Below are 21,872 nucleotides of genomic sequence, written 5' to 3' on the forward strand. Positions count from 1 at the left end.
TCAGATGACCATCATAATAGGATTTGAAGAGATAGATAGAGAACAATGCAGTTGCCCAAAGTTCTCCCCACTTGGCAACTGCTCCTTTCGATGAGAAAGATTAGGTTCAACACGCTTGAAGAACCGGAGATATTTGAAATGGTGGCTAAAGTGGTGGACAGGAAAATGTCTTCCAGGAGGCATTTGATTAAATCCCTCAAAAAAAAAGAGGCTGCTTGTTAAAGCTGCAGCTTGTGAAAGTAAAGGCAAATTAGTGGAGTGGCAGAAGACCTAAGGCAAATGGGAACATATTCAGATTGGCAGCATGGGACTGTACTTAAATGATAAAAGATGGGATAGAATGACTCATGTGTAAGCTCATCATTGACATAAAGGTAGGAGGCATTGTGAAAGTAGTGACTAAGATGCTGAAGGTGTGTGAATAGAAAGAAACGGTGATAAATGGATTTCAATCTCGGCAAATGAGCTCACTTATTTCAGGCCCCAAAAAGGATAAATCAGAAACATTTCTAGTTGTTTGGGAAGACAACATTTCCTGGGTTTCTGCTCTTAATACTGGAGTAACATTCTCCTAAAAATAAAATGCATATTTCACTGTTACTGAGCAGGTACAAGACTAGACTTGGTGACAACAAACTTCTTGATGAAATAACTAGTTGACTTGACAAAGCTCATACACATTTAGTGGCTGTGTTCATGGGGGTGTGGGATGGTGAAGAAAGCAGAGTCTGGGCATTTCCTTTATATTAAATCATAATGAGAACTTGAAACTGTGGCCCTGCACTGATCCAGGGAGCTTGGTTCATCATACAATGAATCCATCTTATTGGTCACACTGGAAGGAAGCACATTCTGTTAGTGCTCTTTGAGATTTACAATAAAAATATAGCAGCAGCAAGTTGACATGTTCTTGGTCTGCGTTGGTGGTGATTCTGATTTGACAGAAATAGCCATGATTCTATGATCAGTTGTGTCACAAAGTCTACTCCTCCCATGCTCCAAACATTGGAATAGTCAGGATTTCATTTATAAACTCCAAAGGCAGGAAGATCTGTCGTAAAGCACTTTACAAAAGATCTGGTTTTCCCATCAGCTTTTGTCACAGACTGTCAGAACTGATATTGCCCTGGATTCATGCAAATCTGTCTAGATATCTCAGAGACACTGAATCTGACTGACAAGTCACTTTCTGGAGAGAGATGGCAAGCCTGCTAATCTATTGTTTCACCAACACTTCCATTGAATGCCACAATGGTTAGTCCACTTTTGGTTCACTTGGGGCAGGAGGGAAGCAAAACTCAACATTGTACCAGCAACATTTCAAAATGGTTTGGACAAAACCCAACTCTGAGGAACTTTGGAGCAAGAAAAAAGTGAGGACCGCAGATGCTGGAGATCATTCCTGATGAAGGGCTTATGCCCGAAAAGTCGATTCTCCTGCTTCTCAGATGCTGCGTGACCTGCTGTGCTTTCCCAGCAACACACTCCCGACTTTGAACTTTGGAGCAATCAAATTATGAATTCCTACCTGCCCAGGTCATCTGAGAAGTTGATGCCTTCACTCATTTTTCCACCAACCACAGAGAAGAGCAGGCCCCCAGCAACTAGGCCTGGCGAGCGACTCGAATGCTGTATGACACCAGAAAATAAAGAAACTAATGCAGCCAAAGTTTGGAATATTAACCCCTTATCATCAATAACATGGGTCAATCTGCTTCTTCTCAGTCTTTGCTCCAATCTAATCATATCAATGATCTGGAACCCTATTGTTATGTAGGTGGTTGAGAGTTCTGCCCCTTTAAGAGAGCTGATCAGGTGACCTGGTGGAGAGAGAGAGAGAGAGAGAGAGCTTGGGTCCAGTCCAGAACCGGCTGTGGAAGTATGAACGTCATCAATAAAGCATCTCCGTCCAGATTTACCATTTGCCTATCTGCTATATAATTCCTGGTAGCAAAAGAGCACCAACATAGCAACTTGAACTATGACTGCCTTTGGGGGAGGTGATGGCCTAGTGATATTATCTATTAATCCAGAAGACCAGGTCGTGAGATTTATTGGTCAGAGCATGGAGGAGGTCATGTTGCAGCTGTACAGCACATTGGTTAGGTCATTTTTGGAGTTCGGGTCTCCCTCCAATTGGAAGGATGTTGCGAAACTTGAAAGGGTTCAGAAAAGATTTACAAGGATGTTGCCAGGTTTGGAGGATTTGAGCTATAGGAAGAGACTGAATAGTCTGGGGCTGTTTTCCCTGGAGCATCGGAGGCTGAGGTTTATAAAATCATGAGGAGCATGAATAGGGTAAATAACCAAAGTCTATTCCCTGGTGTAGGAGAATCTAGAACTAGAAGGCATAGGTTTAGGGTGAGAGGGGAAAGATATAAATGGACCGAAAGGGGTGATTTTTTTCACGCAGAGGGTGGTGCATGTATGGAATGAGCTGCCGAAGGAAGTGGTGGAGGCTGGTACAATTACAACATTTAAAAGGCATCTGGATGGGTATACGAAAAGGAAGGGTTTGGAGGGACATGGGCCAAGTGCTGGCAGATGGGACCAGATTGGGTTGGGATATCTGGTGGGTATGGACGGGTTGGACCAAAGGATCTGTTTCCATGCTGTACATCTCTATTTGAACTCAAGAAAGAAGAAAACTGAAATTAAGAGTCTAAAGATGACCATAAAACCATTGCTGATTGTTGAAAACCCTTCTGGTTCACCAATGTTCGTTAGGGGAGGAAATTTGTAACCTACTTGGTCAGCCTGCATGTAACTCCAACCCACAGCAATGTGGCTGATTCTGAAGCAGTTATGGATGGCAATAAATGTTGGCCCAGTCTGTGATTCCCACATCCAGTGAATGCAAAACAACATTCGCAATTTTTTCTTTGAAGGTGCTGACTCTCATTGTGGAGTAGAAATCAGCCCATTGGTATCTTGCCCAGATTGTCCAAATGAGAGGGTAAGAGTCTCAGCCTTGTCTTGTCCTCAAACAGTATCTATACTCCTGCGACGTACCTGGATGCACATAGAGTATTCGGATAGCACTTGCTCCACTTGACTAGCTTTTTTAGGTTCCTGAAATATCTATAGCATCAAATAAAAGCATAAAAGTAGTTTAGGTGACAGAAAACACTCCGAAAGTCAAATATTGATCAAGCCAGCATCAAAGTAATTCATATAGCAACAATATAGGCCTGGTGTGATAATAAACTAAACAACAGGTTTGAGATTCACATTCACCACAGACATAAAACAGACCGCTCTCCCTCACCACTGTCCCAACATCACATTCTCACTCTCATTCTCTGCTCTATCATCACATTCTCACATCTGCTCCCCACAATATACTTTTAAAGATATCTTAGTGCACAATTTGTCACCTAAACAATTTTTAGCCTTCAATTCAGGGGTGGTTTTCATTTGATATCATCCAGCATTAGTAAAAAGAAGAGGCTACGTTGACAGCTATTGGGTAGGGGAGAATGAAAGCTTAGCTGAAAAGATTGTTCCTGAATGAGCTCATAAAGGGGGAGGGAGCAAGAAAAAGTGGAGGTTTAGGCAAAAACTTCCTGAAGGGACTGAAGGGTCTTCCATCAAGGAGGGGTGGGGTGTGAAAGAGAGGAGAAGTGCAGTTAAAAGTCAAAGGACTGAACAATGCAAGCATGAGACACACAGAATCATACACAAGATGTGAGGGGAGGGACATTTTTTAAATAGAAAGAAAGATTTTCAAACACTGTACAACATTCTTATCAAAAGAAAAGAGCGTGGTTCCAAACTATTACCTCTGAGTTGTTAAAAGCTGAAAGAGCCACAAGTGTGAAAGAACTAAGTTACCTTCTTTCTGGCTTCAAGCTGTGTCAGGAGGCCGGTCTTTTCCCAGTGTGTGTACACTCGTTTTTCATACTCGTAGGATGGAAAGAAGCATACGATACCACCAGGGACCACCTTACACAGATTGACCAGCACCCGGCCACATTCATCCAGCTACAAAGAGAAGATTTGGCATTAAAAGCAAAAGAAGAACAAAGTATGGTCAACATCATACGAGGCATTCAGATTAATTCCAGAACTTGTCATTTAGAACAAGCTAAGTAGCATAGTTAAGGGCTGTGCTGATATCCATTTTAACCAGGAACTTCAAGGAAATGCTGGAAGGCAGAACAGCCTAAACCACCGATGATGATGTTCCCCACAAGGTCAGTGCCTCACCTTGGCCTGGTATTCCAACACTTGTCACAGTTGTTGGGTTTGGTCAGTCAAAAGGAATCATTAAAATTTAATCTTTCTGCAAGCTTTTGAAAGTGTTATCTAGTTAGTCTACTCTTTCCCACTAGTCCTGCAAATATTTCTTTCTTCTCGTCTACATACCATTTCCTTTTGAAAGTCACTATTGTATTAAAGGTAGTCACCAACTTATGAACATCTGATTTATGAACAGTTACACTTACAAATGAGGTCCAATACTAACTTTAAGCATGATCCCTCATGCGAGCATCTGCTCATACTTACAAATTGATATTTTTTGCTGTCCTGTATTATGTTGCAATTTGCAAAGAAATTGATTCAAGATCATACTCAGGAATGGCAATGGTACATAACTCAGGGACTGCCTGTATACTAAATCACAGAATCCCTACAGTGAGGAAGCAGGCCATTCGGCCCATTGAGTCCACAATGACCCTCCCAAGAGCAGTCCATCCCAGACCCATTCGCTACCCCATCTCTATAACACTGCATTTCCGATGGCGAATCCACCTAGCCTGCACATCCCTAGGCAATTTAGTTAACCTGCACCTCTTTAGACTGTGGGAAGAAACAACAGTACTTGCAGGAAACCCTCACAGCCAGATAATCGCAGCAAACTGTTGTGCAAGGTCTCATTGCTCCTTTTAAATGGGTGTCCATAATTTACCAACTCCCTAACTAGTGGAAACAATTCCTTCAACAAAACATACTTTGCTCCTAGACTTCTTTGAGATTCCTAAACTCAGATTTTCCTTCATTCCAATGATGCTGCTGTGAAGTGTCTCCCATCTAGTTTTAAGCACAAAATACAACAAATTTGGAACAGATGGTTAAGCACCAATTCCAGCAGTCAGCAGAGCTTTAGGCAAAGGCATCAAGAACACAGTGGAGAAACCGTTCATTTGTACTGAGTGTGAGAAAGGAGTTCACTTAGTTATCAAATCTGTAGAAACACGAGCAAATTAAAAAAATGTCTGGGCCCCCTGCTGAGATCTATATCATCGATAGCCACAGGCAAGGTGTCTGAAGACTGGATGTTGGCTAACATGGTGCCACTTTTTAAGAAAGATGGTAAGGAAAAATCCAGAGATCTACAGATTGGTGAGCTTGACATGGGTGGTGGGTAAGTTGTTGGAAGGAATCCTGAAGGACAGGATTTACATGTATTTGGAAAGGCAAGGACTGATTAGGGATAATCAGCATGGCTTTGTGCATGGGAAATCATGCTTCACAAACTTGGTTGAGTTTTTTGAAGAAGTAACAAAGTCGCTTGATGAGGGCAAAGTGGTGGATGTGAGCTAGATGGATTTCAGTAAAGCTTTCGACAAGGTTCCTCATGGTAGAACTGGTGAGCAAGATTAGATTCTGCAGAATAGAGGGAGAACTAGCCATTTGGATACAGAACTGGCTCAAAGGTAGAAGACAGAGGGTGGTGGTGGAGGGTTGTTTTTCAGACTGGAGGTCTGTGACCAGTGGAGTGCCACAAGGATCGGTGCTGGGTCCACTACTTTTAATCATTTATATAAATAATTTACTTGTGAACATAGGAGGTATAGTTAGTAAATTTGCAGATGACACCAAAATTGAAGATGTAGTGCACAGCCAAGGTTACTTCAGAGTACAACTGGATCTTGATCACATGGGTCAATGGGCTAAGGGGTGGCAGATGGAGTTTAATTTAGATCAATGTGAGGTGCTGCATTTTGGAAAGGAAAATCACGACAGGACTTATACACTTAATGGTAAGGTCCTGGGGAATGTTGCTGAATAAAGAGACCATGGAGTGCAGGTTCATAGCTCTTTGAAGGTAGAGTCGCAGGTAGATAGGACAGTGAAGAAGGCATTAGGTATGGTTGTCTTTATTGGTCAGTGCATTGAGTATAGGAGTTGGGAGGTCATGTTGTGACTGTACAGGACATTGGTTAGGCCATTTTGGAATTCTGTGCGCAATTCCTACTGGAAGGATGTTGCGAAACCTGAAAGGTTTCGGAAAAGATTTACAAGGACATTTGCTAGGGTTGGAGGATTTGAGCTAAAGGGAACGGCTGAACAGGCTGGGGCCATTTTCCCTGGAGCATCAGAGGCTGAGGGGTGACCTTATAGAGGTTTATAAAATCATGAGGGGCATGGATAGGGTAAAAATACAAGATGTTTTCTCTGGGGTAGGAGAGTCTGAAACTAGACAGCATTGGTTTAAGGTGAGGGGGTTAGATTCAGAGGGACCGAAGGGGCAAATATTTCACACAGAGGATGGTGCTTGTATGGAATAAACTGCCATAGGAAGTGGTGGAGGCTGTTACAATTACAGCATTTCAGTGCTGTATATCTCCAGGACCAAAAAGAGTTACATTTTCAGATTAACATTATTCCACATTCACTGAATTAGCAAAAAAAAGGCTTTCCAGAAATTCTTGTAAAGCTTTCAAAAGACTGAGTGTACCCTTACAAATTACAATGTATAACAAATTAAATAAGACCTTTGCCAGTAACCATATCAGCTGAGAACCAGATGATTAAGTGGAATTTCAGTTATATCCATTGTAAATTCTTTGATTATAAAGTACAGCGTTTAAGTTCACAGTATTATCTGACATTTGCATTAGACTAAAGATAGTCCTAAAATCCTTTTTATAAACTTAACACACAGAATTATGACTTGCCTGTAATACTAAATGGAAGCCTGGAATTTGACACCAAGACATTTATGATCAGGTAAACAGACAATGACCAATCTTCCAACCTTGATTAGAACAAATTCAAAGCTTTTGAAAGTTGCATATATAAATCAGATTCAGGGGATACATGCTGAACAGTCTACTGTTCTTTTGTCAGAAACATCTTCAGAAGTGTCTGGAGATCCAATTAATAATTCCAGAGACCTAGTTTGGTCCATCACTGAATTTAGAGCAGACCAAGTCTCACATGGGTGAGGGTCACAGAGATAAGCAAACCCATGATTGAGGTGAGGAGAGTGAGGTCTGCAGATCAGAGTTGAGAGTGTGGTGGTGGAAAAGCACAGCAGGTCAGGCACCATCCAAGGAGCAGGAATTGACATTTCAGGCCAGATTCCTGATGAAGGGCTCCGGCACAAAACATCGATATTCCTGTTTCCTCGGATGCTGCCTGACCTGCTGTGCTTTTCCAGCAACACACTCTCAACCATGACTGAGGTGAGCTTGTCACTACTTTACATCACTAGCCATTTACTGAAGGACCCCAAGATGACATTCTCATCAGATTTACTGAAGATACAAGTTGTTTAAAATTTTCTTCTGCTTGATCTTGTCGAAAATCATAAAGGTCTGTTGTTGCAATGAGTATAATCTTTCTTTGCTTAGTTTTCTATTAACTTTAGCTCCTTCTTAACAAAAAAGTTATTGGCTTGTCTCAAAATCATGCACTAAGATTATAATTAATTGGGTTGTTTACAGACATTGGTAAATTGGGGTAATTATGAATTGAACAACCTAGGATGTTGCCTGGTTTGGAGGGAAGGTCTTAGGAGGACAGGCTGAAGAACTTGACACTGTTTTCCTAAGGGAGGTTGAGAGGTGACTTAATTGAGACATATAAGATAATCAGAGAGTTATCATAGGGTGGACATTGAGAGGCTTTTTCCTTGGATGCTGATGGCTAGCACAAGAGGACATAGCTTTAAATTGAGAGGTAATAGATATAGGACAGATGTCAGAGGTAGTTTCTTTACACAGAGAATAGTAGGGGCATGGAGCGCACTGCCCGCAACAGTAGTAAACTTGCCAACTTTAAAGGCATTTAAACAGTCATTGGATAAACATACGGATGAAAATGGAATAGTGTAGGATAGATGGGCTTCAGATTGGGTCCACAGGTCACAGCAACAATGAGGTGCCTGTACTGCGCTGTAATGTTCTATGTTCTAAGCTCAAATTCAATATATCACAACTTTACAATACCAAGCTTTACTGAGATTTGCTGACTTATTTCAGATTTTGGAGACAGCTTCAGGTCTGAAATACTCACCAGCTGTGTCTTGTCCCTCTTCTGGAAGGTGAATTCAAGCTGCTGTCCTGATGGACCACTACACAGGATTACTGGCAAAATGTTTCCTGGAGGAATCACATGATCTAAGAGGTTCAGAAAAAAAAAGGACAGTTGACAGGTAATTCTGCACTAAAAATTTCAGGAACCACCAGCTTGTAGATAGAAACTGGGTATTCCTTTTGGACAGGGTTGGCTGAGGTGACCACCCTGTGACAGGCAATCAGTGTCAGTGAGAGGAATGGACAGTGTGAGGACATGGAGACAGTCAGTGTCAGTGAGAGAATAAAAGGATGACCAAGTAGGAATAGGGCCAGTCAAAGACAGAAGTGGGAAGTTGAATGTGGACCCTGTGGAGATCAAAGATGTGCTAAATGATTATTTCTCATCTGTTTCCACTCAGGAAAAGGAGAATATTGTACAGGAGAAAAATGAGATACAGGATATTAGACTAGAAAGGATCGAGGTTAGTAAGGAGGAGGTGTTATCAATTCTAGAAGGTGTGAAAGTAGACTAGTCCCCAGGGCCAGATGGGATTTATCAGAGGATTCTCTGAGAAACTAGGGAGGAGATGCTGGAGCCTTTGGCCTTGATCTTTGAGTCGTCATGGTCTACAGGTTTAGTAACAGAGGACTGGAGGATTGCAAATGTTCAAGAAGGGCAGTAGAGATGACCCAGGTAATTATAGACCAGTGAGCATTACGTCTGTTGTAAGAAAAGTTTTGGAAAGGATCATAAGAGATAGGATTTATAATCATCTAGCAAACAATTTGCTCTAGCAAACAATCTAATCTAATCTAATCTAATTTGACTGGAAATAGTCAACTTGGTTTCGTCAAGGGCAGGTCATGTCTCACAAACCTCATTGAGTTTTTTTCAGGTGACCAAGCATGTGGATGAGAGTAGGGCAGTTGACATGGTATACATGGACTTCAGTAAAGCCTTTGATAAGAGTCCATATGGTAGGCTTTTGGAGAAAATGCAGAGGCATGGGATTGAGTGTGATTTAGCAGTTTGGATTAGAAATTGGCTTTCTGTAAGAAGGTAGCAAGTGGTGGTTGATGGAAAATATTCAGCCTAGAGTCCAGTTACTAGTGGTGTGCCACATGGAGCTGTTTTGGGACCACTGCTATTTGTCATTTTTATAAATGACTTAGATGCAGGCATCGGCGGATGGGTTAACAAGTTTGCAGATGACGCTAAAGTTGATGGGATAGTGGACTGTTTGGAAGAATGTTATAGGTTGCAGGAGTATTTGGATATACTGCAGAATTGGGCTGAGAGGTGGCAAATGGAGTTCAATGCAGGTAAATGTGAGGTGATTCACTTGGGGAAGAATAACAGGAAGGCAGAATACTGGGTCAATGGAAAGATTCTTGGTAGTGTGAATGTATGGAGGGATCATGGGGTCCATGTACATAGATCCCTGAAAGTTGCCACCCAGATTGATAGTGCTGTTAAGAAGGCAAACAGTGTGTTAGGTTTTATTGGTAGAGGGATTGAGTTCCAGAGCCATGATGTCATGATGCAACTATACAAAATGCTAGTGCAGCACACTTGGAATATTGTGTACAGTTCTGGTCGCCCCATTACAAGAAGGATGTGGAAGCATTGGAAAAGGTGCAGAGGAGATTTACCAGGATGTTGCCTGGTCTGGAGGGAAGATCTTATGAGGAAAGACTTGGGTCTGTTCTCATTTGAGAGAAGAAGGCTAAGAAGGGTTTTGATAGAGACATACAAGATGATCAGAGGATTAGATAGGATAGACAGTGAAAGACTTTTTCCTAGGATGATGATATCAGCTTGTACAAGGTGGCATAGCTACAAATTGAGGGGTGATAGATTTAAGACAGATGTCAAAGGCAGGTTCTTTACTCAGAGAGTGGTAAGGGCGTGGAATGTCCTGCCTGCCAATGTAGTCAACTCTGCCACATTAGGAGCATTTAAACAATTCTTGGATAAGCATATGGATGATGATGGGATGTACTTACATCAGTACACAGGTCGGCGCAACATCGAGGGCCGAAGGGCCTGTTCTGCGCTGTATTGTTCTTTGTTCTACAACAGTCAGTGTCACTGAGACGAATGGACAAGGTGAGGACAGAGTGACAGTTAGTGTCAGTGAGAGGAGTGGACAGTGTGAGGACACGGAGACAGTGTCAGTGAGAGGAGTGGACAAGGTGATGACTGGGTGACAACTGTCAAGTCTAGGTTCTGGTATATATATATTCTTTAATTTGGAGGAAGTAAGTGACAAGAGAGTAATTCAAGGTTTTTGAGCAGATTTGTGGCTCAGGTTGAGGTTCTGGTTGTAAGTTTGCTTGCTGAGCTGGTAGGTTTGTTCTCTGACGTTTCATCACCATGCTACGTAACATCATCAGTGAAGCGTTGGTGTTCACAGATGTTCATTCATGGTGCGCTTCAACGAAGGCTCACTGAGAATGTTACCTAGCATGGTGACGAAATGTCTGAGAACAAACCTACCAGTCCAGCAAGCAAACGTACAACCAGTAATTCAAGGGTAAGGCAGCATAGTCAGGTGTACTGCAACTGCTGTGGGATGTGGGAAGTTAGGACATCTCATGTCCAAGGTGACCACATATGCAGGACTGCAGCTACTGGATGTCATCCTACCAGATATAGAGCAGTAGCTGGAGTCATTGCTGATTACCTACAAGGCTGAGATAGTTGTGGATAGCAGTGAGATGATCACACTGCCGGTCAAGATTGCCAACGTAGGAAGGGAACATGTGATCACCAGGCACAGCAGAAGCACAAAGCAAACAGTGCAAGAGTTTCTGCAGACATTTCTGTGGCTGTAGGACATTGTGAAGAAAGAAGAATCAGAGATTGTGGACCAAGTCAGTGAAATGCGATAGGTATAAAATCAAAGCATGCAGTCCTAAGAACAGAGTGTAGGGAGCTAGGAAATAAATTAAAAACCAGGACTTCAACATTGGAAATCTCAAGTTTACTCCCAGTGTTACATGCTAGTAAGATCAGAATTAGGAGAATACAGTAAATCAATGCATGGCTGGAAGGATAGTGTAGGAGGGTGGGATTTAAAATCTTAACATAGAAACACAGAAGATAGGAACACAAGTAGGCCATTTTATCCCTCAAGCCTGCTCCTGTATTCATCATAGCCATCATGGATCATCGAGCTCAGTACCTTAATCCCACTTTCCCCCATTGCTTTGTCTTTTTTCTCCAGAAGAGCTTTTACTACCTCTTCCATGAAAACATTATGTTTTGGCCTCAACTACTTTCCATGGTAGTGAATTCCCCAGGTTTAAGAAATACCTCCTCACCTCAGTCGTAAAAGATCTACCCCTTATCCTTAAAGTGACCCCAATCCTGGATTCCTCTCCCATCGGGAACATCCTCCCTGCATTCACCTGTCATTCTTCTCAACTCCAGTGAATACAATCCAAACCAAATCATTTGCCAGTCCTGCCATCCCAGGAATCAATCTGGGAAACCTTCGTTGCATTCCCTCTGCAGCAAGAGCATCCTTCCTCAGGTAAGGAGACCTAAACTGCACCCAATATTCCAAGTGTGGCCCATTTAGTGCCCTGTATAGTGCAACAAGACATCCTTGTTCCTGTACTCAAATCCTCTCAACATGAAGGCCAACATACAATCTGCCTCCTTTACTGTCTTGTGTGCTTGCTTTCACTGACTAGTGCACGAGGATATCCAGGGTTCATTGACCATTCCCCTCTCTCAATTTACAGCCATTCAAATAATAGTCTGCCTTTCTTACTTGCTATCAATATGATAACCTCATATTTATCCACATAATCCTGCGTCTGCCATGCATTTGCCCATCATCTCAGCCTGTTTGGATCAGTGTGGTTCTGGAAAAGCACAGCAGGTCAGGCAGCATCCAAGGAGCAGGAAAATTGATGTTTCGGGCAAAAGCCGTTAATCAGAAATAGAGGCAGGGTGGAAAGATAAATTGGGGGGGGGGGGGGGGGGAGAAGGTAACAAAGAGTACAACAGGTGAATGGGGGTGTGGATGGAGGTGATAGGTCAGAGAGGAGGGTGGAACGGATAGGTGGGAAGGTGGCAGGTAGGACAGATCATGAGGACGGTGCTGAGCTGGAAGGTTGGAACTGGGGTGAGGTGGGGGAAGGGGAAATGAGGAAACTGTTGAAGTCCACATTGATGCCCTGGGGTTGAAATGTTCCGAGGTGGAAGATGAGGCATTCTTCCTCCAGGTGTCGGGTGGTGAGTGAGCAGCGGTGAAGGAAGGCCCAGGACCTGCATGTCCTCAGCAGAGTGGGAGGGGGAGTTGAAATGTTGGGCCATGGGGCTGTGGGGTTGATTGGTGCGGGTGTCCCAGAGATGTTCTCTGAAGTGCTGTGCAAGGAGGCGTCCAGTCTCCCCAGTGTAGAGGAGACCACATCGGAAACAATGGATACAATAAATGTGCAGTTCAAACTTTGATGGATGTGGAAGGCTCCTTTGGGGCCTTGGATGGTGGTGAGGGGGGAGGTGTGGGAGTAGGTTTTGCAATTCCTGCAGTGTCAGGGGAAGTTGCCAGGACGGGAGGGGAGGGTGGAATGTTGGGGGGCATGGACCTGACCAGGTGGTCATGGAGGGAACGGTCTTAACGGAAAGCGGATAGGGGTGGGAGGGAAATATATCCCTGGTGGTGGGATCCGTTTGGAGTGGCGGAAATGTCAGCGGATGATGCTGACATACTGTGAAGATTGGTAGCATGGAAAGTGAGGACTGGGGGTTCTGTCCTTGTTACGGTTGGAGGGATGCGGTTTGAGGGCGGAGGTGCAGGATGTGGATGAGATGCATTGGAGGGCATCTTCAACCATGTGGGAAGGGAAATTGCGATCTCTAAAGGAGGAGGTCATCTGGTGTGTTCTGTGGTGGTACTGGTCCTCCTGAGAGCAGATACGGTGGAGATGGAGGAATTTGGAATACGGGATGGCATTTTTGCAGGAGGTAGTGTGGGAAGAGGTGTAATCCAGGTAGCTGTGGGAGTCGATGGGTTTGTAAAAAAATGTCAGAAACATCGATTTTCCTGCTCCTCAGATGCTGATAACTTGCTGTGCTTTTCCAGCACCACACTGATCTAAACTCTGGTTTCCAGCATCTGCAGTCCCCACTTTTGCCTAGTTGATTTTAACCTCACTGCGCATCATCTCAGCCTGTCCAAATCACACTGCAAAATATCTGCAACTCTGCATCCTCCTCACAGCTCACCCTTCCACCCACCTTTGTGTCATTGACAAATATTGAGATATTATGTTTTGTTCCCTCATCTAAATCATTAATATCTCTGGAGTTCTAGTGCCAATCCTTGCGGTTACCCACTAGTTACTGCCTGCCATTCAGAAGAAGTCAAAAGTCACATGACAACAGATTATACTCCAACAGCTTTATTTAAAATCTGCTCCTTCATCAGGTGAAGCCTGTGATTTTAAAAAAATCTGTTGGACTGTAACCTGGTTATGAGTGACTTCTGACTTTGTCCAATACCAACACCTCCACATCATGGTTGCCATTCAGAAGAAGTCTTTATACCTATCCTTTGTTTCCTATCTAAATAACCAATTTTTTATCCTTCTGAATACACCAGCCCCAATCCCATGCATTTTAATTTTAAACATTAATCTCTTCAGTGTCACTTTATGTCGAAAGTCTTCTGAAAGTCCAAATAAACCATATTCACTTGCTCCCCATGATCAACTCTACTAGATACATTTTCAAAGAATACCAGTAGATTTGTCAAGCATGATTTCCCTTTTATAAATCCATGCCGACTGTCTGTTTCTACTACTGTCCCCTGCTCTGTAGGATCTCCCTGTCTAGTAACATCAGACTCACTTGTCTATAATTCACTGTTTTCTCTCTATATTTCTTTTTAAATAGTGAGGTTACACTAGCTACCCTCCAATCTGTAAGAACAGTTTCTATAAAATCTTGGAAAATGAAGACCAATGCATCCATATGTTTTAAGGCAACTCCAAAAGTACTCTGGGGTGTAAAATGTCAGGCCCTGGATTTACCAGCCTTCAAACACATACATTTCTCTAAAATCATTTCCCTACTATAGAGATTTGGTTCAGTTCCTCCCTCTCACTAAACGCCATACACCCCATCATTTCTGGCGCATTATCTATGTCCTCCTTTGTGAAGACAGAAGCAAAGTATGAATTTAGTTTTTCAGCCATTTCTCTGTTCCCAATGATAAATTCCCTGCTTCTGACTGTAAAGGATCTATATTAGTTTTCACCAATCATTTTCTCTTTATACCATTTACAGTCAGCTTCCTGCAAGCTTACTCTCATACTCTATTTTCTCCTTCATAACCCAACCCTCGGTTCCCCTTTGCTGACTTCTAACCTGTTCCCAATCCTCAGGTCATAGAATCAGGGAGTCATAGAGCCCTACAACATGGAGACAGGCCATTTGGCCCAAATGGTCCATGCCAACCAAAACTGGTCCATCCACAATAACCCCATTTCCCTGCACTTGGCCCATATCCTTCTAATCCTTTCCTATCAATGTATTTGTCCAAATGCCTTTTAAATGTTATTAAAGTACCCGCCTCAACCACTTCTGCTGGTAGCCCACTCCATATCCATACCACCCTCTGTGTAAAAAAGTTGCCCCTCAGGTTCCCTTCTATTCTTTCCCCTCTAGCCTTAAACTGATACCCTCTAGTCCTTGATTCCCCATCCTTGGGAAAAAGACTGAGTGCATTCACCCTATCCATGCCTCTCATGATCTTGTACACCTCTATAAGATCCCCCCTCAGTCTCCTATGCTCTAAAGAAAAAGATCCTAGCTTGACCAACCTCTCCCTATAACTCAGACCTTTGAGTCCTGGCAACATCCTTGTAAATTTCTTCTGTACTCTTTCCAGTTTAATAACATCCTTCCGATAGCAAGGTGACCAAAACTGAACACAATACTCCAAGTGCGGCCTCACCAGCGTCCTGTATAACTGCAACATAACTTCTGTTACGACACAGGGTAAACCCCCCCTGCTAATTTAAACCAGCAACACAGAAAAGATATACCTTGTGCAGTAATCTGTGAAAATTTGAGAGGTCAGGACCTATCCCAAAAGTCACTATTTAAAGTAAAAATTAACAACTTTATTTTTTTTAAGTTTAACAGAGAATATTAATGAACAACTATTTACAACTCATCCATCTACACCTATCTTTTGCCTTTCCCTCTACAATACCTGTCTGATAAAAAAATCCCGATTATGATTTACCCCAAAAAATATGTAATCACATTTCAAAACTAGTCAGCTTGCCGAGTGTCCTCTGTATTTTCCTCTGTTTTCTTCAGAGAATCCCTACAGTATGGAAACAGGCCTTACTAGTCCACACCGACCGTCTGAAGAGAATCCCACCCAAAGCCATTCCCCATTTCTCTACATTTACCCCTAACCTCCACATCTCTGAACACTATGGGCAATTTTGCATGCCCAATTCACCTAACCTGCACATCTTTGGATTGTGGGAGGAAACCAGAGCACCCGGAGGAAACCCACGCAGATACTGGGAGAATGTGCAAATTCTACACAGACAGTCACCCGAGGTCGGAATCGAACCTGGACCCCTGGCGCTGCGAGGCCGAAGTGCTAACCACTGAGCCACCATGTCACCCACTTCTTAGGGATTCTGTTTCGCAGGTCGTTGATAGATAAAGGTACCTTTAAGAGAGTTGATTTGCAAGCAGCCTGTATATGTTGGTGGTTTGGCAGTTCTCCCTCAACTGCTCAACTTTTCCCAGTTTTATACCCCAAAGCATCGGATTGTTTTATTGATTTTAATATTGTCAAAATACTAAATTCAAACTTCATTGGAGTTTGTTATCTTGGGGCATAATTTAAAGTAATTGGCCGAATTCAAATTTGTTTATTGTATCCAGGCAATCCAGCTAATTTAACTGCTCGACTAAATGTTGTATTTCAAGTTTTCCAGTACCCTGTGTGCTTCTCTAAGTCCTTGCTAGCTTTTATACTTCCTTAAAGCACAGTACCCCTCACACCTTCATAACACTTCCCAACTTCTATACTCAATGTCCTGACTGATGAAGGCCAGTGTGCCAAAAGCCTTCCTCACCTGAACTCCAAGGTCCCTCTGTTCCATTACAGTCCTTAAGGCTCAACCATTCACCATGAAACTCCTTGATTTGACTTTCCAAAATGCAAGACCTCAGACCTATCTATACTGATCTCCATTTAGCATTTCTCAGCCCATTTCCCCAGCTGATCAAGGTCCTGCTGCAACTTCTGATAACCTTCCTCATTGTCCACGATGCCGCCTATTTTAGTGTCATCAGCAAACTAACTAACTATGGAGAAAGTGAGGACTGCAGATGCTGGAGATCAGAGCTGAAAATGTGTTGCTGGAAAAGCGAAGCAGGTCAGGCAGCCTCCAAGGAACAGGAAAATCGACGTTTCGGGCATCAGCCCTTCTTCAGGAATGAGGAAAGTGTGTCCAGCAGGCTAAGATAAAAGGTAGGGAGGAGGGACTTGGGGGAGGGGCATTGGGAATGCGATAGGTGGAGGGAGGTCAAGGTGAGGGTGATAGGCCGGAGTGGGGGTGGGGGCGGAGAGGTCAGGAAGAAGATTACAGGTTAGGAAGGCGGTGCTGAGTTTGAGGGATTTGACTGAGACAAGGTGGGGGGAGGGGAAATGAGGAAACTGGAGAAATCTGAGTTCATCCCTTGTGGTTGGAGGGTTCCCAGGCAGAAGATGAGGCGCTCTTCCTCCAACCGTCGTGTTGCCATGGTCTGGCGATGGAGGAGTCCAAGGACCTGCATGTCCTTGGTGGAGTGGGAGGGGGAGTTGAACTGTTGGGCCACGGGGTGGTTGGGTTGGTTGGTCCGGGTGTCCCAGAGGTGTTCTCTGAAACGTTCCGCAAGTAGGCGGCCTGTCTCCCCAATATAGAGGAGGCCACATCGGGTGCAGCGGATGCAATAGATGATGTGTGTGGAGGTGCAGCTGAATTTGTGGCGGATATGGAAGTGTCCCTTGGGGCCTTGGAGGGAGGTAAGGGGGGAGGTGTGGGCACAAGTTTTGCATTTCTTGCGGTTGCAGGGGAAGGTGCCGGGAGTGGAGGTTGGGTTGGTGGGGGGTGTGGACCTGACGAGGGAGTCACGGAGGGAGTGGTCTTTTCGGAACGCTGATAGGGGAGGGGAGGGAAATATGTCCCTGGTGGTCCGTTTGGAGGTGGCGGAAATGACAGCGGATGATACGCTGTACATGGAGGTTGGTGGGGTGGTAGGTGAGGACCAGTGGGGTTCTATCCTCATTCCTGAAGAAGGGCTGATGCCTGAAACGTCGATTCTCCTGTTCCTTGGATGCTGCCTGACCTGCTGTGCTTTTCCAGCAAACTAACTAACCATGCCTTGTACATTCTCATCCAAATCATTGATATAGATAACAAACAGTATTGGGCCCAGCACCAACCCCTGAGGCACACCACTAGTGACAGGCCTCCAGTCCAACAAGCATCCTTCCACTATTACCCTCTGCTTCCATCCAGCAAGCCAATTGTGTATCCAATTTGCCAGCTTCCCTAGGATTCCATGCGATCTAACCTTCCAGAGCAGCCTACTAGGTGGAACTTTACCAATGGCCTTACTGAAATCCAACCTTCCTGGTCACTTCATCAAAGAACCCTGACAAATTTGTGAGGCATGCTCTCCCACACACAAAGCCATGCTGACTACTCCTAATTAAACCCTGTCTTTCCAAATGCACGTATACCTTATGCCTTAGTATCTTCTCAAGTAACTTACCCACCACAGATGTTAAGCTTACTGGTCTATAGTTCCTGGGCTTTTCTTTGCAGCCTTTCTTGAATAATAGCACAACATTCGCTACCCTCCAGACTTCTAGGACCTCATCCGCGACTAACGATGATGCAAAAATATCAGCCAGGGCCCCTGCAATTTCTTCTCCAGCCTCTTGCAGTGTTCTTGGATATATCTGGTCAGGATCAGGAAATTTATCCACCTTCATACATTCTAACACCATCCAACACCTAATCTACTGTGATATGGACTGTCCCCAAGATATCACCATTAACTTCCTCACGTTCTCTAGTCTTCATGTCTTTCTCCGTGGTAAATGCAGAGTACAAATGTTCATTGAGAACCTCAACCATCTCCTGCAGTTCTACACATACATGTCTACTTTGATTCTTGAGGGACCCTGTTCTCTCTCTGGTTATTCTTTTTCCTTTAATATGAAGAGAAATGTCTTTACTCAGTAGTGAACCTGTGGAATCCACTCTCACAGCAAGCTGCAGAGGAGAAGTCACTGAATATAATTAAGAAAGATATAGATTTCTAAAAGCAAAAGGTGTCATGGGTATGGGAACAAGCAGGGGTATGTGGCGGTGGTTAGTGTCCTTTCAGTCAGATTGTGTCTGTGGCAGTGATTCGTGCTCTCTCAGTCAGATGGTATCTGACTGAAAGGGCACTAACCACCACAAACACAACCCAACTGACAGGGCACTACCCACCACCACAAGCACACTCTGACTGACAGGGCACGAACAACCAACACCGCAGACACACTCGAACTGACAGGGCCCTAACCACCACCACAAGCACACTCCAACTGGCACGGTACTCAGTACCACTACAAACACTATCCGTCTGACAGGACACCAGCCTCCAAACAGTCACCGTATGAACGGAATATTAACAGACCACTCATCAAACAGCAGCATCATAAGTAAAGCACTGAGCTATAAAAATGCTAGTTCCAGGTCTACGCTACATATTCTCCTTACACTAGACCATGAAATGAGAGCTCACAAGATCTGGATGATCTGTCTGAACTTGCAACTAAGCATAAAGTTACTGTTCTGCGAAATTGCAAAGATTAGTCATTGGTATAAAGCTGAAAAAGAATGACGCCTATTATCCTGAACTCACCACATGAAAACTCAAGGAGCCGATCTGCAGAAACACCCGAGGCTAACAGCAGCTGATCTTTGAATTCTTCCACCTAGTAATAAAATCAGGAACATTTCTGATTATGTGATAAGTAAATGCTTGCCTATCTCTCCTGTACTACAATGACACCCTGCACTATTGATCACTTTTACTCAAACTTTTGCAGTCTCTCGATACTGTGCAAACCCTCAGTCTGCCCTATGTCCTATACCCCTCAAGTGGTTTTTAAATCTTTACCCAATGTGATTAAACTATACATTTGATTTTATTTCTTTGCCTTTTCTACTCTTTGCAGCTTTAGAACTGTTTAGCACTGCAAATAATTCAGACATAGGTATAGGAATTGTCTTAAATTGTCCCTCCCTGTCTCAAATTATTCTATATATCTTTTCATTGCGCTACCATAAGATTTGGAGTGCTGGGATTGTTCAGATGGAGTCCATGGCTGTTGTTTCTGTTCAGGTTGCTGATCTAGATTTAAATGACAGTCCTGAGATGTGAAACAGCTCAATGATTAGTGCAATACAGTTAGGCTTCAGTTCACAAGAGATGTGTGAATCTGCCCTTCAATTGGTATAACTAAACTATTGTCCATCTAAACCACTGGCTTTTACCCTTCCAGAATACCAACTGGAAGGCCTATTACTCAGTAGCTATTTTTTTTTAAACCAAGACAATTAGTCTATCCTTGATGACCGCCTTTTCAGCTATTACTCATTTTCCACAAAAATTGAACACTCTCTCTTAATCTCTGTAAATCCACAAATAATTAAAGAAATGGCTGAAACTCCTTCCCAGGATGACTCAGTGGATCAGTCTAACATTACATTGAGGGGTTATTTGTCCTTGCTTCACTGTGACATGGGCTCTCAAATCAGAACCTTAAGTCAGATGTTCAGTGAGCAAAATTTGATTTGATGTATTGTTGTCATGTGTACCTGAGTACAGTGAAAAGTTTTGCTTTGCCTGCATTACAGGCAGATCATAAGGACATTCATATCATAGGGTGACTGAACATAATGAGGCATACAGAGTTATGGCTGTGCAGGAGGTGAAAAAAAGCAAGATCAACATCAGATTTGAGTCCATTCAGCAGTCTAATTTCAGCTACAATCACAGCTAATTATTGTTACAAATTGGCTAGAATGGCTTTCTTGGGGGTCTGAAACCCTTGCCTGTAGACTCTGAAAGGCTTTTGCACAGCAGTTTTGAAAGGTTTTCCTTTAAGTAATGAGGTGTGAGGATTAAAAGAGAACAGCACACATTTCTAAGCTGTTTCTCCCTTGCTCCCTGAAAATAAAAGGTTATTTGCTTTAGTCTTTATTGAGATCTAGGGGTTACCGGCAACACCACAAGTTTGAGAAGACTCCACAGGCATTTCACCCAAGACACTGTTTCATTCACAGGACCGGGGTGCACGACACTCATACATGATGATCTGACCTGAAGTTGATGTGTGCTAAGACATACAAATGGAACAGGGTTTCTAGCAGGAATCACTGGATATAAATTAAAACATTGCTCATTCGCATCAGGAAACACCTACCGGTTGCATTGTTCCTCCAGCGATGACCACTGCTCGACACTCCTTCACTACCTCAGCAAAGTGGACTGCTGGATTCAACAGTAAGAACTTCAGACTGCTCTGGGACACTGTACCTGCAAGACACAGAGCCAAGTTCATACATAAGCCCAGCTTAAAACAACACTGAATCAATCAGCTCAAGGCACCAGTCCTTCATATCTGCCATCGGATTCTGCTGAAGAGGCTGTGGACAACACAGTGACTTGCCCTTTCTTTATCAGTGGTTAACAGCTGTGAGCACAGCCAATGCTTTCCTGCCCTTTTTACTGTGAGGCAAGCATCGTAGAGTGGAGAACTGGGAAAGGAAACCATGGAGAAACAGAAGATACTACAGCAAGCATGGACTTCTGACAGATAACATTTGAAAGATGTGAATCTAACAAACAATCTACTAATGTAACTAAGTGTTTCACGAATGGACGACCAGAGTGGTGTTGTTAGTCAGGCAGATGTAGTAGACATCTCCATGATACAGATAACTACAGTTTAAGATGAATGACCAGTCAAATTGCTTTTGTTGTGCTGGTTGAGCTAAAATTGGAGATAAAACAGCAAATCATGCCAGTGAACAGGTCAAAGCCTTCCCAGTAATAAAACAGCACTCCATGAGTTGTGTGCTGGTCCGCAAGTCTACAACATCCTCAGACCCTGAGTGTGGAGTTAATTTTGGCTGAAGCAAGAGCTGCACACTCAAATTAATCTAGGATGGAGTTTGTGTTGAGTTAAGTCTCAGCTAAGCCAGCTGTGGATCCCATCGTGTCCACAGTCTCTCCAGAGGAAAATGTACAGAAATTCTCCAACCAATTAGACACACTGATGAGTGTATGTTAACAGAAATATGTCGTCAGAACCACACCCTTCATGAGATTTACTGTAAGTACCATCATTAGGAAGACGAGGTTTTTTGTTATAGAAAATAAGCAGCATAACTCAGGATTTGGAATGTCAAATATGGCTCTGAAGGTCTATAGTTTGGAGGAGATAGGCAAGTGAGGAGCTGCTTGCTTTTATGGTGCTGGGGAGGAAAAGAGGAAAGAAATGGCAATATTTTAAAGAGGGCACA

General features: G+C 43.4%; 1 protein-coding gene across 2 annotated transcripts in view; it reads right to left on the minus strand.

The window, feature by feature from the left end:
* ddx11 (DEAD/H (Asp-Glu-Ala-Asp/His) box helicase 11) overlaps positions 1-21,872 on the minus strand; it is an 81,492-nt gene that overhangs the window by 13,637 nt on the left and 45,983 nt on the right. The window contains exons 18-23 of one of the 2 annotated variants that reach the window (XM_072552453.1): positions 20,771-20,883; positions 19,204-19,276; positions 8,248-8,351; positions 3,835-3,984; positions 3,013-3,081; positions 1,529-1,629 (exon numbers count right to left, since the gene is read on the minus strand). In XM_072552453.1, coding sequence (XP_072408554.1) covers positions 1,529-1,629; positions 3,013-3,081; positions 3,835-3,984; positions 8,248-8,351; positions 19,204-19,276; positions 20,771-20,883 — 610 coding nt within the window. Of the gene's footprint in view, positions 1-1,528; positions 1,630-1,796; positions 1,821-3,012; positions 3,082-3,834; positions 3,985-8,247; positions 8,352-19,203; positions 19,277-20,770; positions 20,884-21,872 lie in introns of those variants that run through there. The other variant, XM_072552454.1, reaches the window with a different exon arrangement.

The sequence above is a fragment of the Chiloscyllium punctatum genome, chromosome 32, assembly GCF_047496795.1.
Source record: "Chiloscyllium punctatum isolate Juve2018m chromosome 32, sChiPun1.3, whole genome shotgun sequence".
NCBI lineage: Eukaryota > Metazoa > Chordata > Chondrichthyes > Orectolobiformes > Hemiscylliidae > Chiloscyllium > Chiloscyllium punctatum.